The sequence below is a fragment of the Asparagus officinalis genome, chromosome 9, assembly GCF_001876935.1.
Source record: "Asparagus officinalis chromosome 9, Aspof.V1, whole genome shotgun sequence".
In the NCBI taxonomy this organism is placed as follows: domain Eukaryota; kingdom Viridiplantae; phylum Streptophyta; class Magnoliopsida; order Asparagales; family Asparagaceae; genus Asparagus; species Asparagus officinalis.
In genome coordinates, this window is record NC_033802.1 from 35226934 (window position 1) to 35240072 (window position 13139).

Sequence of the window (13139 nt, forward strand, 5' to 3'; positions counted from 1 at the left end):
AATAAGGCATCATTAGCTACTTGATGAATTAGTAATCATACAACATTTTGGCATATATAATCTGGAAAAAAATAGTCTAAAAGACCATAATTTACTTCCCCAACAACTTTCACACATTGAGAAGCATGAAAAAGGGATAAAAAGCCATGTGCAGAATAACTCGATTAGAATGGTAAGGGGGCAGTAGAAATGCATTGCAGAAAGGTGTGGGAATGTGTGTTTGAGTAAATATTGGTTGTTTTTATACTGAGCAAATGCCATAGAACCAGAAGACAATCGGGACTTAGAGAATTACGGCTGGAAACTTGACGCAACCCTTGAGGAATAGGCACTTAAGAATAGTTTGAAGGACCATGCCAAGAAGGACTTCGAATAAAAGATGACCTCGATAGAGCCCAGTGTGTCAATTCCCCAGCATATGACTGCTGTCCAGGGGTTGTCAACTGTCAAGGATTGTATAGAGGGATATACCACCAGAAATAATTATATTTTCAGAAATGAAAATATTACCCTTTTAAAAGCTAATTAAACTTTAAAAAAATTAACCTAATATTGTTAGAATATAACAATACCTTTATGTCTTCTCTCTTCTTTAATCTTTAACCTTACAAATCATGTATTAAAAGTCCTCTAAAGTTAACATTGACTATTTTATAAACTTAATTAACTAAGGGTAATTTAGTTCTTTGTACAGAATGTTCAATTTGTATTCCCGTTAAGTTTAGGACGAGGTGTAAAATTAAAATATGGTTACCATTTTGGGGTAAAACAGCAATTTCAACGATTTGGAGGGTAAGTTAAAATACGTATGACTTAATGGGTATATATATGAAAAATTCACATAAAAAAATAAATGAAAACTGAAAAGCCAATCTCTAGACCTGCAGACTCTAAAACCGAAAAGGTAACTCAATTTCCGTTACTGAATTTTATCCCAGCCACTTACAAATCCATCTTTAAATATTGAAAAACACTGAGTCATCAAAAAGTAAAAAAATGAGAATTTTAAGTATAAAATAATAATTTCAGCAAAAAGGACCAGTCCAAAACCAAGAGATCGAACAAAACTAGTAGGATTTTTTTTGTGATATTTTTCCCTTAAATCTTTAATATATTGAAATTAGTACCTCAAATCATTGAAATTGTCATTGGTCCCCCAGTTCTTATACCTTGCTCCTGCTACTCTTAATTAAAGAGATTAAATTGAAACTGATTATAAGAATGGGGGACCTAATAGTACTTTCAGTGATCTGAGGGACTAATCTTAAAATACTAAAGATTTAGGGGCCTAATATCATAAAAACACAAAAAGAAAGACTAAATTATAACAGTAAAATTTACAACAGAAAACCAAATATATACCGTAAAATTTTACAACATAAAAGATCCAGTATACCTCATCCAAGGGCATACTTAACAATTCAACTTTCTTCAACATTTGAAGTTCCCTCCTATTTTCCTCCTCCTTGATGACCACCTACACCACCAAAAATAATCATGAATGTTATACTACTATGAAATCATCATAGCTTAAACATGAGAAAGAATTGTAACAATACATTAGACATCTGGAACGAGTATTGTCAAATTTATCGTAATGTGCAAACTTATTTTATAGTTAAGTAAAATGTCAAAGCATTTCTAGAAATGTTTTTAAGATGTCAAAATTAAATATCATATAAAAAAATACAAACTGTGAAGTAACATGTCAAAACATTTATAAATAGTAATGCTTTTACAATGTCAAAACCAAAAACTATGTAAGAAAATACAAACACTGGGCTTGAACCATGACGCAAGCTTAAAATGTCAAAATCATCAAATACAAGAAAAAAGTACTACCATTTACTCTATTCAATTGTTTACAAATATGAGACACATAAGCAAGGTTTTAAATGTCGGTTATCGGGGATTTATCGGACGGTCAAAATCCTTATCGGATAGCGGAAATCGGGGATATATCGGGAATAAGTAGTATTTATCGGAGTAATATACTAGCAAATAATAAACAAACATAAGTTTAAAAAAATATATAATGTTAGTCAAAATGGAATAATAAACAAGCAAATAATAAAATAACATCAAGAATGAAGAACCATCTACGCATCTACATAATTATTGTTTAACTATGAGATTCATAAACTTACTAAGTTGATATCTAGTACTTATGAGCCATTATCAATATCCATAAACAAATATAAGCTAATCACCAATCAACCAAGTTCCAAAAGCAACAAATAATTCATAATTTGTAAATTAACATTCAAAGAGCAAATCCAAAGAAAGTAAAAGCTCCCAAATCCTACTTATCGGTCGATAAAGCCGATATTTAGAGCCTACTTATCGGCCGATAAGTTCTTTTATCGCCGATAAACCTCAAAAAACGATAACCGATTAAAAATCCTACTTATCCTAGCGGAAAGCTCCCAAATTTGATAACTCGGCGATAATATCGGATTATCGGCCGATATTTAAAACCATGCACATAGACAAAATATAGCTGAATCAAATTCGTATACGCTTTTTGTACTCGAATCGAATTAGAATACGAATTCGAAAAACACAAAATGAACCAAGTTCAAATAGTTTTGTATCAATTCGCTTCTGTTGTTTCCACTTTCCGCTCCTATGTGATACACATTAGAGCAATCAACACTTTTACAATTGTACACTACTTTCCAGACACACATTAGACACGTTAGAAAAATGCTAATCTAAAGAATAAAACCTCGCATGTTAGTGTGTGCCAACGTTAAAAGAAGTTAAAGATTTTAAAAAATGCATTAGAGAGATTTTTGGTTCATAAAATTACAAAGCAACATATGCCAAATTTGACACAGTTTGGGGGGCAATTTTAGCCAACTTTAACATCTTTCAAACGTTACCAACAAATAGATTGGCAGTACGGCCCACCCTACTAGTCACATTAAAAATATGAACCTCACAACTTATATCTCTTGATAGCTCATTTTGTTAAATGAGGTGGCAGCTTGTATGTATGTACGTATGTATAGTGTTTACCCCTATGGGTGCTGTTGTTCCTCATACTATACTTATTAAGGAGAGTTTATGCTTTCTGGTGTATAAAGACATGTCTGGCATTAATCCTAGCTCAGCTTCACATGCTTCCTATTGCGAATCAATAAAAGAGGAAAACATTCAGCTGAAAACATGAATCATGGTATAAAAAGTGTTTTTCTTAATCAGAATCAATAAAAGAGGAAAACATTCAGCTGAAAACATGAATCATGGTATAAAAAGTGTTTTTCTTAATCAAAGAAGGCTTTGAGAAAATTCTTTCAGCTGAAAACATGAATCATGGTATAAAAAGTGTTTTTCTTAATCAAAGAAGGCTTTGAGAAAATTCTTTATCTTCACATAGTTTTGTCCAGTATAAGATGTGAATCACCTCACTCCATCCCCAAGCTATAACCATTCAGTTGCAAATCTAAGAAAGAAAAGTATTTGACAAATTCATGCTTTTGAACTAAGGCTTGTTGAAACAGAAGCCACCACAATCACTATGCTCATATATAGACTATAATAGCCTCCTTGGAAAATCGGAGTAGATGACATACTCTATTTGATTGATCTATCCTGATGAATGATGATTAATTGATGCGGCTATTTAGGACTAAGCCATATGAAATCTTGTGATTCAATTTCAAAAAGGATGATTGAGCATTCCAAATTATGGTAACATGTCTAAGCTATCCAGTATAAGATTATATGCAGAGTTAATTACTACTAAGTAAACCCAACGTTTCATCACCTTTCACATGAACAACATGAGGGGGGGTTTTTTTTGACAAACAAATATCTTAGGAATTTAGTCGAGGTAAAACGTTCATTTCACCCTCACATATTTTTCCCACCAACCCTTACAGTGGAACCTCCTACGACCTTATATCATTACTCGCTTATTTCCACATCTCAATGCCCCCCTTCTTTCCTATGTTCACCACAATTTTGAATTTTGAAGTTTTTCTTTTAATGATTTCTAGCAGTGCTGTAAATCTGTTATTCTTTCTATATTGATATTTTAAGTTTTTATTGAATTTTGGAATATGGATTCGATTAAATTAGTTGGTTCTTAGAAATTGTATTAAACGGAAAGAAAGTTTGGTTAAGGTACGCTAACAACAGAGAGGAGTTTTGAGCTTCGAGGAATAAGGATAAAGTAAAAAGTGGAAAATGAGAGGAGTGCTAGATTTTTTTTCCAAAAGAGAAAATATCCAAATTTCCAAACACCACTTTGTGAATATCATGCGATGATGTTTTAGCATAGTCTTTAAAATAAAGTTTCCCTGGACGTATTGAACTCTAAATACCGAATAAATTGAGATAGTAATATACCAAAAAAATCATTTATTTATTTGAAAAGTGGTAAAACTTTAGGACATTTTGGAGAAAAGGTAGCCTTTTCAATTTGTAGTTATTATATCTAAAATAAAATACTCTTTTTTAGATTAACAATCTTTATTTTACGTGACTTCTGCTTAGTGATTTATTATATTCTCCAAACATCAACACAACCCTCTTATTCACGTGCAAACCATCCCATTCTACACGTGTGAGCGCTTCAAGAACAAACAAAATCAGCAAAACATAATTCTCGAAGAAATTGTTAAGAGAGAAATGTCAATATGATTCATATGAAAGAAGTATAAATCTAAACTAAATCCAAAAGGAATCAAGTAACAATATGAAGTATTACTAGCTATCTTTAACACAACACAAGCAAAAAATGGCGTTGGATGATTTTGGAAGGAAGAGGGCATAATTGGAATGATCATTACCACATATTCAAGCAAAAAATGGCGTTGGATGATTTTGGAAGGAAGAGGGCATAATTGGAATGATCATTACCACATATTGAACATGTGCAGATAAAATCGATGTGAACCATTGTAATATTCTTACCCCTTGATCAATATAAGAAACATTGATATTATTTTTCTTTCTTCAAAATTTTCTTTCATATAATTTCTTCAAATATCGGAGTAGGATTTTTAAAGCTAAAAACCCTCTTCTTTCTAAACCTTTCTAAACCTTGAAGCCGCGGAGGGGGTTCCCCACTTTCTTTAAATTCTTCATATTATTTCTTCAAATTTGGCATGATATCAAAGCAAGTTTCTAAAGCTAGAAACTCTCTTTCTAAACTTTGGAGCCGCTGATGGGATTTCACACTTTACCTTTCACGGCGTTGTCAATGATTCTCTTATTAATCACCATGAATTTTTCCTTGACATTAGTTTCTATGGTATTGTGTGATGAGATTCTGCTTTTATATTCTGATTTCCAGTGGAACTACTTGACGTTATTTGTAACATTCGGTTTTTCATAAATCTCCTTCTCCACATTAGTGTATTGTGAAAACCCATTTTTGTCCTATCGCTTGTATAACTTCCTCTCGTGTCTGGTTGTTTATAACGAGATTCCGCTCTTACCTTCCAATCTTTTGTTGTGCTCAATCTCGATGTCAATATATCCAGAAAAGTTGTCTCATCCAATTACAAAAATTTTGCATCCTATATATTTCATCGTGACGAGATCTCCTCTACGTGTCTGTGACATATCATTAGTTTGAGGGGGTGCAAGAGAGAAAATATTAATATGAGTACGATTTTGGATCATATTGACAAAGAAATGAAGGAATAATTGGAAGCATTATTAGCTGTCTATAACACGTTACACGTGCAAAATGAGTTGTAGGGAAGAGGACATAATTGGAGTGCTTATTAGGCACATGCCAAATGATTATAATATTTTTCCATAATTATCCTGAAGTAATTGTCGTAAAGTATAGCTCTCACCCCTTGATCAATATAATAAAGGGAGAGTTATTATTTTTCATACTTAAGAGTTTTTTTCCTATATATCTCTTCTTCAAATATGATAAAAGCTATAATTAATTATGACCTAATGGTTGATACTAGATTATAAAAATTGGTAATAGAAAATAAGGTGAATGAAGAAGCATGAAAGGCCAAATCAGTCTATCATGATAACATAACACATGATAAACCACTGTCTTATTTGAAAAGGAGAAGGTTAGAGGGAATATTTCCATCAATAGTATTGGGAAAGATTTTTTTCAAAGCTAGAAACCTTCTTCTTTCTAAATGGTGAAGCTACGGAAAGGGATTCCATTACTTTCTTCAAACTATTCATCATTACTTCTTCAAATTTGGTATGGTATTAGAGCGGGTTTCTAAAATAAGTAGTTCTCATTCTATACGTTGGAGCCGCCGATGAAATTTCACACTTCACCCCATGAGATTTTGTCAGTGATTAATCCTATTAATCAACATGCATTTTTCCTCGACTTTAGCGTTCTATGGTTTTGCATGACGAGATTCTGCTTGTATCTTCTGATTTCCTATCAAACAACTTGCTGAGACTCGTACTATTCGGTTTTTGTTAAATCTCCTTCTCGACATTAGTGCATTGTGTGAACCCATATTCATCCTGTCAATTGTATGACTTCCTCTCGTGTTTGGTTGTTCTGTGACGAGATGTTGTTCTTGCCTTTTGATCTTTTGTCGACCTCAATCTCGATGTCAATATATCCGGATTACAAAAACTTTGCATCCTATCTATTTTCTCGTGACAAGATCTCCTCTATATGTCTGTTGCAACAATCCTTGAGTTTAGCAAAGTGATGGATGACGCATCATAGTTTGAGGGGTGCAATAGAGAAAATATTAATATGAAAGGAGTAAAAATTTGGATCATATTGACAAAGAAATGAAGGAATAATTTGAAGCATTATTAGTTACCTATAACACGTTACACGTGCAAAATGAGTTGTGTAGGAAGAGGACATAATTGGAGTGAATATTAGCACTTATTGGCATAAGCCAAATGATTCTAGTATTTTTCCACAATTAGCCTGAAATAATCTATACTACTATAAAAAGATGATTGGAGTGCTAAAACTTTTAATTTTCTTTTTTGCCCTCTCAATTTTTTGATGAATTATAACTATATCATTATCTCTAATTAATCATTCATTAAATAAATATAACCTTTTATTAATTATGCACCTCTTCACCTTCCTAAATAATTATAATCCTCAATAATATTATAACTATTAATTGTTTAAAAATAATATAATAAAACAATTTATAAAATAAGTATACATAATTATTTTTAGTAACCAATTAAATTATTATAATCATTACTTATGAACTATAATAAAATAAATAAAATAATAGTACAAATAGAATAACATATTACTAAATACTATTAAGAATTATACTATAACTCAATGAGCAATAAAATAAATAGAATAACTATTTAATCACATAAATAGTGTAATTATTTTAATAACATCACTTAAATTATGAATTACACTATTTAATTATATTATATTGTTAAATAAATTAAATAAATAATTTAATATTATTGTTAAAGTATTTTCTCAAATATCATTACATGATACTGAATAATCTATACTTGGTAATAATTGTAAACTAATCTTTTTTACAAAAAAAATATTTAAATTTAATAATACTACTATTGATTGTTAATGATAGTATAATAAAAATTTATAAAATATTTATAGTACTAAATTTATTTAAGAGCATAATTAAAAAAATTAAATTAGATAAATATTTTATATTATATGGATAGTAAAATTATTTTAATAATATTACTTGAACCAAGAATTATAATATTAAATAATATAAATTACAGTAAACCCCTATGAACTTTCAGTATTGCATTAAATAGACCTTATGAACTTTTGAAATCACTAAATTTTGAATAACTTTTGTAAAAAGCCCCCAATATCTTTTAGATAAATTACACCAAACCCCAATAACTTTCAAAATTCATTTTTATGTCATTTTTCGGTACTAACTTATAGGGTTATCTACAAACTTTAGAAAGTTATTAGGGGTTTCTTTGAAACAGAAAAGTCATGGGGGGTTTAGTACGATTTTGAAAATTCATAGTCATAGGGGCTGGAAGTTCATAAGGGTTTTGCGTAATTTACCCTTTTAAATAATTATAATTATAATGAGAAGTAAGTATTGCAATATGCAAGTATTAAGTGTAACTATCTAGGAAACATCAGGAAAAAGCTAGCAAGATTAATGCAGCTTAATTAATTTAGAGAATTATAATGGGAAGTAACTATTATAATATGTTGCATGTATTAAGTGTAACTATCTAGGGAACATTAGTAAAAAACTAGCAAGATTAATGCAGCTTAGTTAATTTAAAATTAAGCTAAAAAATTTCGAGTTGGAGGGGCATATTTAATAGAGCTTATAAAACTGGCAATTTTATGTAAGAATAATTTTAGATTTAGGGGACTTATTAAACAATAGAATAATTTTAGATTTACGGGACTTATTAAACAAAAGGTTAGCACTGGGCGATCATTATAAGAAAAACATTCAATTACAATAACTATACAATAATAATTAATTTATACGTTTCTTTTTAAGCAATCTTATTATACAATTTTATTTACTAACACATAGTTTTACTATTCAAAAAAAATTTAAAAATGAAAACATGTACATTCATGTGCAATTCACATCCATTATACCAGTCATCGTAAAGTACGACTCTTACCCCTTGATCAATATATATAACAAAGGGAGAGATATTTTTTCCATTCTTAAAATTTGTTTTTTTTTTCACATCTTCTTCAAATATGATAAGAACTACAATTTATTATGAAGTAATAGTTGGTACCAGATTATGAAAATTAGTACATAACAGAACATAAGGTGGATAAGGAAGCATGAAAGGCCAAATCAGTCTATCGTGCTAACACAACACATGATGAAACATTTCATATTTGAAAAGGAGAAGGTTAGAGGGAATATTTCCATCAATAGCGGAACTTACGAATTTTGTTAACATTGAATAAGTAGACTAATGCAACTAATAAAATTCATGTCGTTTGAGATTTTTGAGATGTCATATCGATTAAGAGAGAGGCAACATCACGATCAAGACACTCATTCTACTTTGCATTTCACGGACATGGCTAGAACTTGCACAGGCATCCAGTCCAAGTGAGTTACAGCCCTCTAACATCAAACTGTACGTAATAATGCGTACTCCAGCAGAACAAGAGTTATTGAAGAATGCTTCTAAAGTTGAAAAGCCATATTCTATTAAATCGTTAAAAAAAAATCAAATCAGCATTATGCGTCCTAAACTATTTTGGTAAACTAACCAATTGGCCATACACTTGCAAACACTGAACAAGAGTCGAATGCCAGCTTTACAATACATAGTGCAATAAGGTCAATAATTCACACGTATTAAGATAATAAAGAGACTATACCTAAAAGTACAACATGAAAAGCACGGAGAATGTCATAACACATCAAGCTAATAAGCGGCATTTCATAGCTGGAGCAAAAAATAACCGCTAAAAGTAATTTAAAACATCAAGTTTAATACAAGGGAACATAGCCTATAGGCCGACGAAATTTACCAGCTCCCTATTGGCCGGATGGTCAGGATAAGGTCCGGGCTCCGTCCCCTTTAAATTCATTTGCCATATCGCCTCTGCAAAATAGAACCAATAAAAGAACAGAAAAGAAAGGGGAAAAAAATGAATAACATCTGTTATGCAGACAGCAGACACTACTTTGATAATAATCACGAAATGATAAAAAGAAGAGGCAATCCTCGACAAGATTATAAATTAACGATGTAGTGTTACCATCCATGAAATCACTTGATTGCAAAACAACGATTTCATATATAAAGAAGAGGGAAAAAAAATAAGCATCTGCCACGATGCTGGTATTGATGAAGCCCAAAATATCGTACTATCATAAGTAAAATAAAAAAACAATTTCCAAATCAGAACTCAAAAAGTAAAAGGGAGAAAGGGGAGGGGGAAAAAAGAGAAAATATTAAACAAGCAAATTTAAAAAAAAAAAACATCAGTAAAAATATCTCCAAACACCTCAATAATTTTACTCATCAAAAGGTAACATCAAATCGTCAGTGAGAAGGGCAAGAAAAACAACATCTACACATTCGGACAATTCCGGTCCCATTTTCACGAAAGCACAACCCAAGCAGCAATAAAACAAGTCAAGCGAATGAAAAGCCTAATAACTTCTTTCAGTCACCTTCATCAATGGGCGACGGCGATCCCCCGTTCACTGCCGCCGTCGCCGCCCTGACGCCTTCGGTAACCATCACTGGATCCCCGCTGCCGGAGCCTCCAACGGTGTTCCCATTCCAGAGCTACGGGCGCTACGAGAGTAATGAAGAGGGGAGAGGGTGTGAGTGAGGAGAAACGATGAGAGACAAGTGAGGAGAAACGATGAAAAGGCCGACCCTTTTTGCGGATAGCCCCCTTTCAAAATGTAAATATAAGGGTAGGCGGAACCCATTTTAGGCATTTATTTGTTAAATATAAAAACAAAGAAGGCCTTATACGAATAAATCTCCTCAAAAGGACCGAACTCGTGAAAGCGAAACCGTCAGCGCCCTCTTTTCCGTGTCTTCTTCCTGCTCACATTAACTAATTCCCTTTTAGCAAGTCGTTGAATGCGTGAGCTCTCTGTAACGCTTCCTTTTTTTCGCCGGTTTAATGCGACCCCTGGTTTTAGTGCCACGTGTCAGAGGGGCCACTGCAGGTGACCCACATTTATGTGCTTCATATTTTGGGTGCGACCAGGGTGGTCACAATTACAATTGCACCTGGATGTGGGTCGATTTTATCCGGTTGCAACTCATTATTATAATTACACTAAGTTTTATGCACGTGCAATGCACGCGGTTAAATATCATGATTAAATTTATTCGTTTTATTTCCTTACTAAAATTTGTTCATTGGTTCCTTTTTAATGATTTTTTCTTATTTATGTCTCTAAACTTGAGCATTATAATTACTTATTTTCTTTGATGTTCATTTTAATGAGCTACACCCAATTTAAATTTTCATATTGATAGCTAAATTGACGGCAAATAAATGTAATCTAAAACCAATTTGAATTATCATGTTATTAAGACTGACATGAAACCAAGCTTGACCTGAGAAAGTATAGCACTGTAAAAGTGAAAAACACTTTAAAAAACGACATTCTAAAAAGAAGATGAATAATTGCTCATAAGACAATGTGATTGATTAAAAGTGGGCTAAAATGACAAAAAGATAATATGGAGTTTGTTCCTAACCCTTGATAGAATTTAAAAAAAATCATAAACTAAAGATTGAAACTAACTTTACCACAATTTTACATGATGAGAGCATCCACATAAGCATATAAAAGCACTAAAAAAAGTTTATCAAAATCCCGTCTAAAAAATTCTAATTTACTCAAAAATAATAAACTGCTCCATAAAATTATGATTAATATAGGATATAATTATGATTAGGATAGATTAAAATTTAAATGAAATATTTAAAATAGTTAGGGGTAATATCTGCCATAAAAATATTCTCCTGAACTCGTACTTTTAAAGAGAGTATGATATGATATGATATGAAATGACTAGGTGGAATGCACGTGCTTTGCACACGGTCAAATGACATTTTTGAAGCTCAAGGGTTATCTTAAGATGGACCAAAAGATAGGGGGTTATGCGAAATTTAGCTGACATATAGTTAAGTAATTGTTTTTTATATCATAATCAATCATGGAATTTCTAAGGATATTCTGTATGCAATCTATCATCTTAAAATAATTTCAGTTTGTTGAATTTATTTACTGATCATTGTCTTTTTTTTTCTTAAATATTGTTCTCCAAATACATTATCTAGGCCTGTCCATCCGGGCCGGTCCGGCCCGGCCCGGCCCGGAAATCCGGGCCCGGGCCGGGCAAAACCGGAGCCCGGACCCGGACCCGGGTACCCCGGGCCGGTTCCGGGCCGGCCCGGGTTTTTTCTTTTTTTTTAATTTTTTTAAATTTTATTTAAGTTTTAAATTATAAAAAAATACAAAAAAATAATAGTAAAATAATAATTTTATTAATCACTTAAAATAACATAAATTACAAATAAAAAATTATAAAAATAAATTCTTTATTAATAATTAATAAATCATTTACAAATTACAAGTATAAATTTATTTTGGAATTCATCGCATCACAATAGATAAGTACATCCCACCTAGGTTCTTTTCTTTTTTTTTGATAAAAAATGCTAAAAATTAGTTTAATATTATTATATTTTATATAATTATGTATTAGTATATACTTCTAAATTATTATGTAACTATATATTATATATACATATATTATATGTAAATATATTGTATATATTTATAAGTTATAATTTAAGAGAGAGAGAGAATCGCATAAGTAACCCTATAGCCGTTGCTCGTTGGGCCAATGGGGAAGTAACCGTTGTAATATACTATACTTATATACTAAGAGAGAGAGTATACACACACACATATATAAAAGAGTATACTTATATAATAGGGAGTATACATATATAAGAGAGAGTATACTTATATATACATATATACTAAGAGAGAGAGTATATTAGTATATATATATATATATATAGTGTTATACGAATAAATCTCCTCAAAAGGACCGAACTCGTGAAAGCGAAACCGTGTCTTCTTCCTGCTCACATTAACTAATTCCCTTTTAGCAAGTCTTTGAACGCATGAGCTCGTAACGCTTCCTTTTTTTTGACCCGTTTAATGCGACCCCTGGGTTTAGTGCCACGTGTCAGAGGGGCCACTGCAGGTGACCCATGTTTGTGTGCTTCATATTTTGGGTGCGACCAGGGTGGTCATAATTACAATTGCACCTGGATGTTTGTCGATTTTATCCGGTTGCAACTCGTTATTATAATTACACTAAGTTTTATGCACGTTCAATGCACGCGGTTAAATATCATGATTAAGTATATTTGTTTTATTTTCTTACTAAAATTTGTTCCTTGGTTCCTTTTTAATGATTTTTGCTTATTTATATCTCTAAACTTGAGCATTATAATTACTTATTTTCTTTGATGTTCATTTTAATGAGCTACACCCAATTTAAATTTTCATATTGGTAGCTAAATTGATGGCAACTAAATATAATCTGAAACCAATTTAAATTATCATGTTATTAAGACCGACATGAAACCAAGCTTGACCTGAGAAAGTATAGCACTGTAAAAGTGAAAAACACTTCAAAAAACGGCA

General features: G+C 31.6%; 1 protein-coding gene across 3 annotated transcripts in view; it reads right to left on the bottom strand.

Annotated features, from left to right (window-relative positions):
* The window catches only part of LOC109824534, a 12442-nt gene extending 2071 nt beyond the window's left edge, over window positions 1–10371 (bottom strand). The window contains exons 1-3 of one of the 3 annotated variants that reach the window (XM_020391152.1): window positions 10116–10371; window positions 9467–9540; window positions 1397–1477 (exon numbers count right to left, since the gene is read on the bottom strand). In XM_020391152.1, coding sequence (XP_020246741.1) covers window positions 1397–1477; window positions 9467–9540; window positions 10116–10185 — 225 coding nt within the window. In that variant the 5' untranslated portion in view covers window positions 10186–10371. The remainder of the gene's footprint in view (window positions 1–1396; window positions 1478–9466; window positions 9541–10115) is intronic. The other 2 variants (XM_020391153.1, XM_020391154.1) reach the window with 2 other exon arrangements.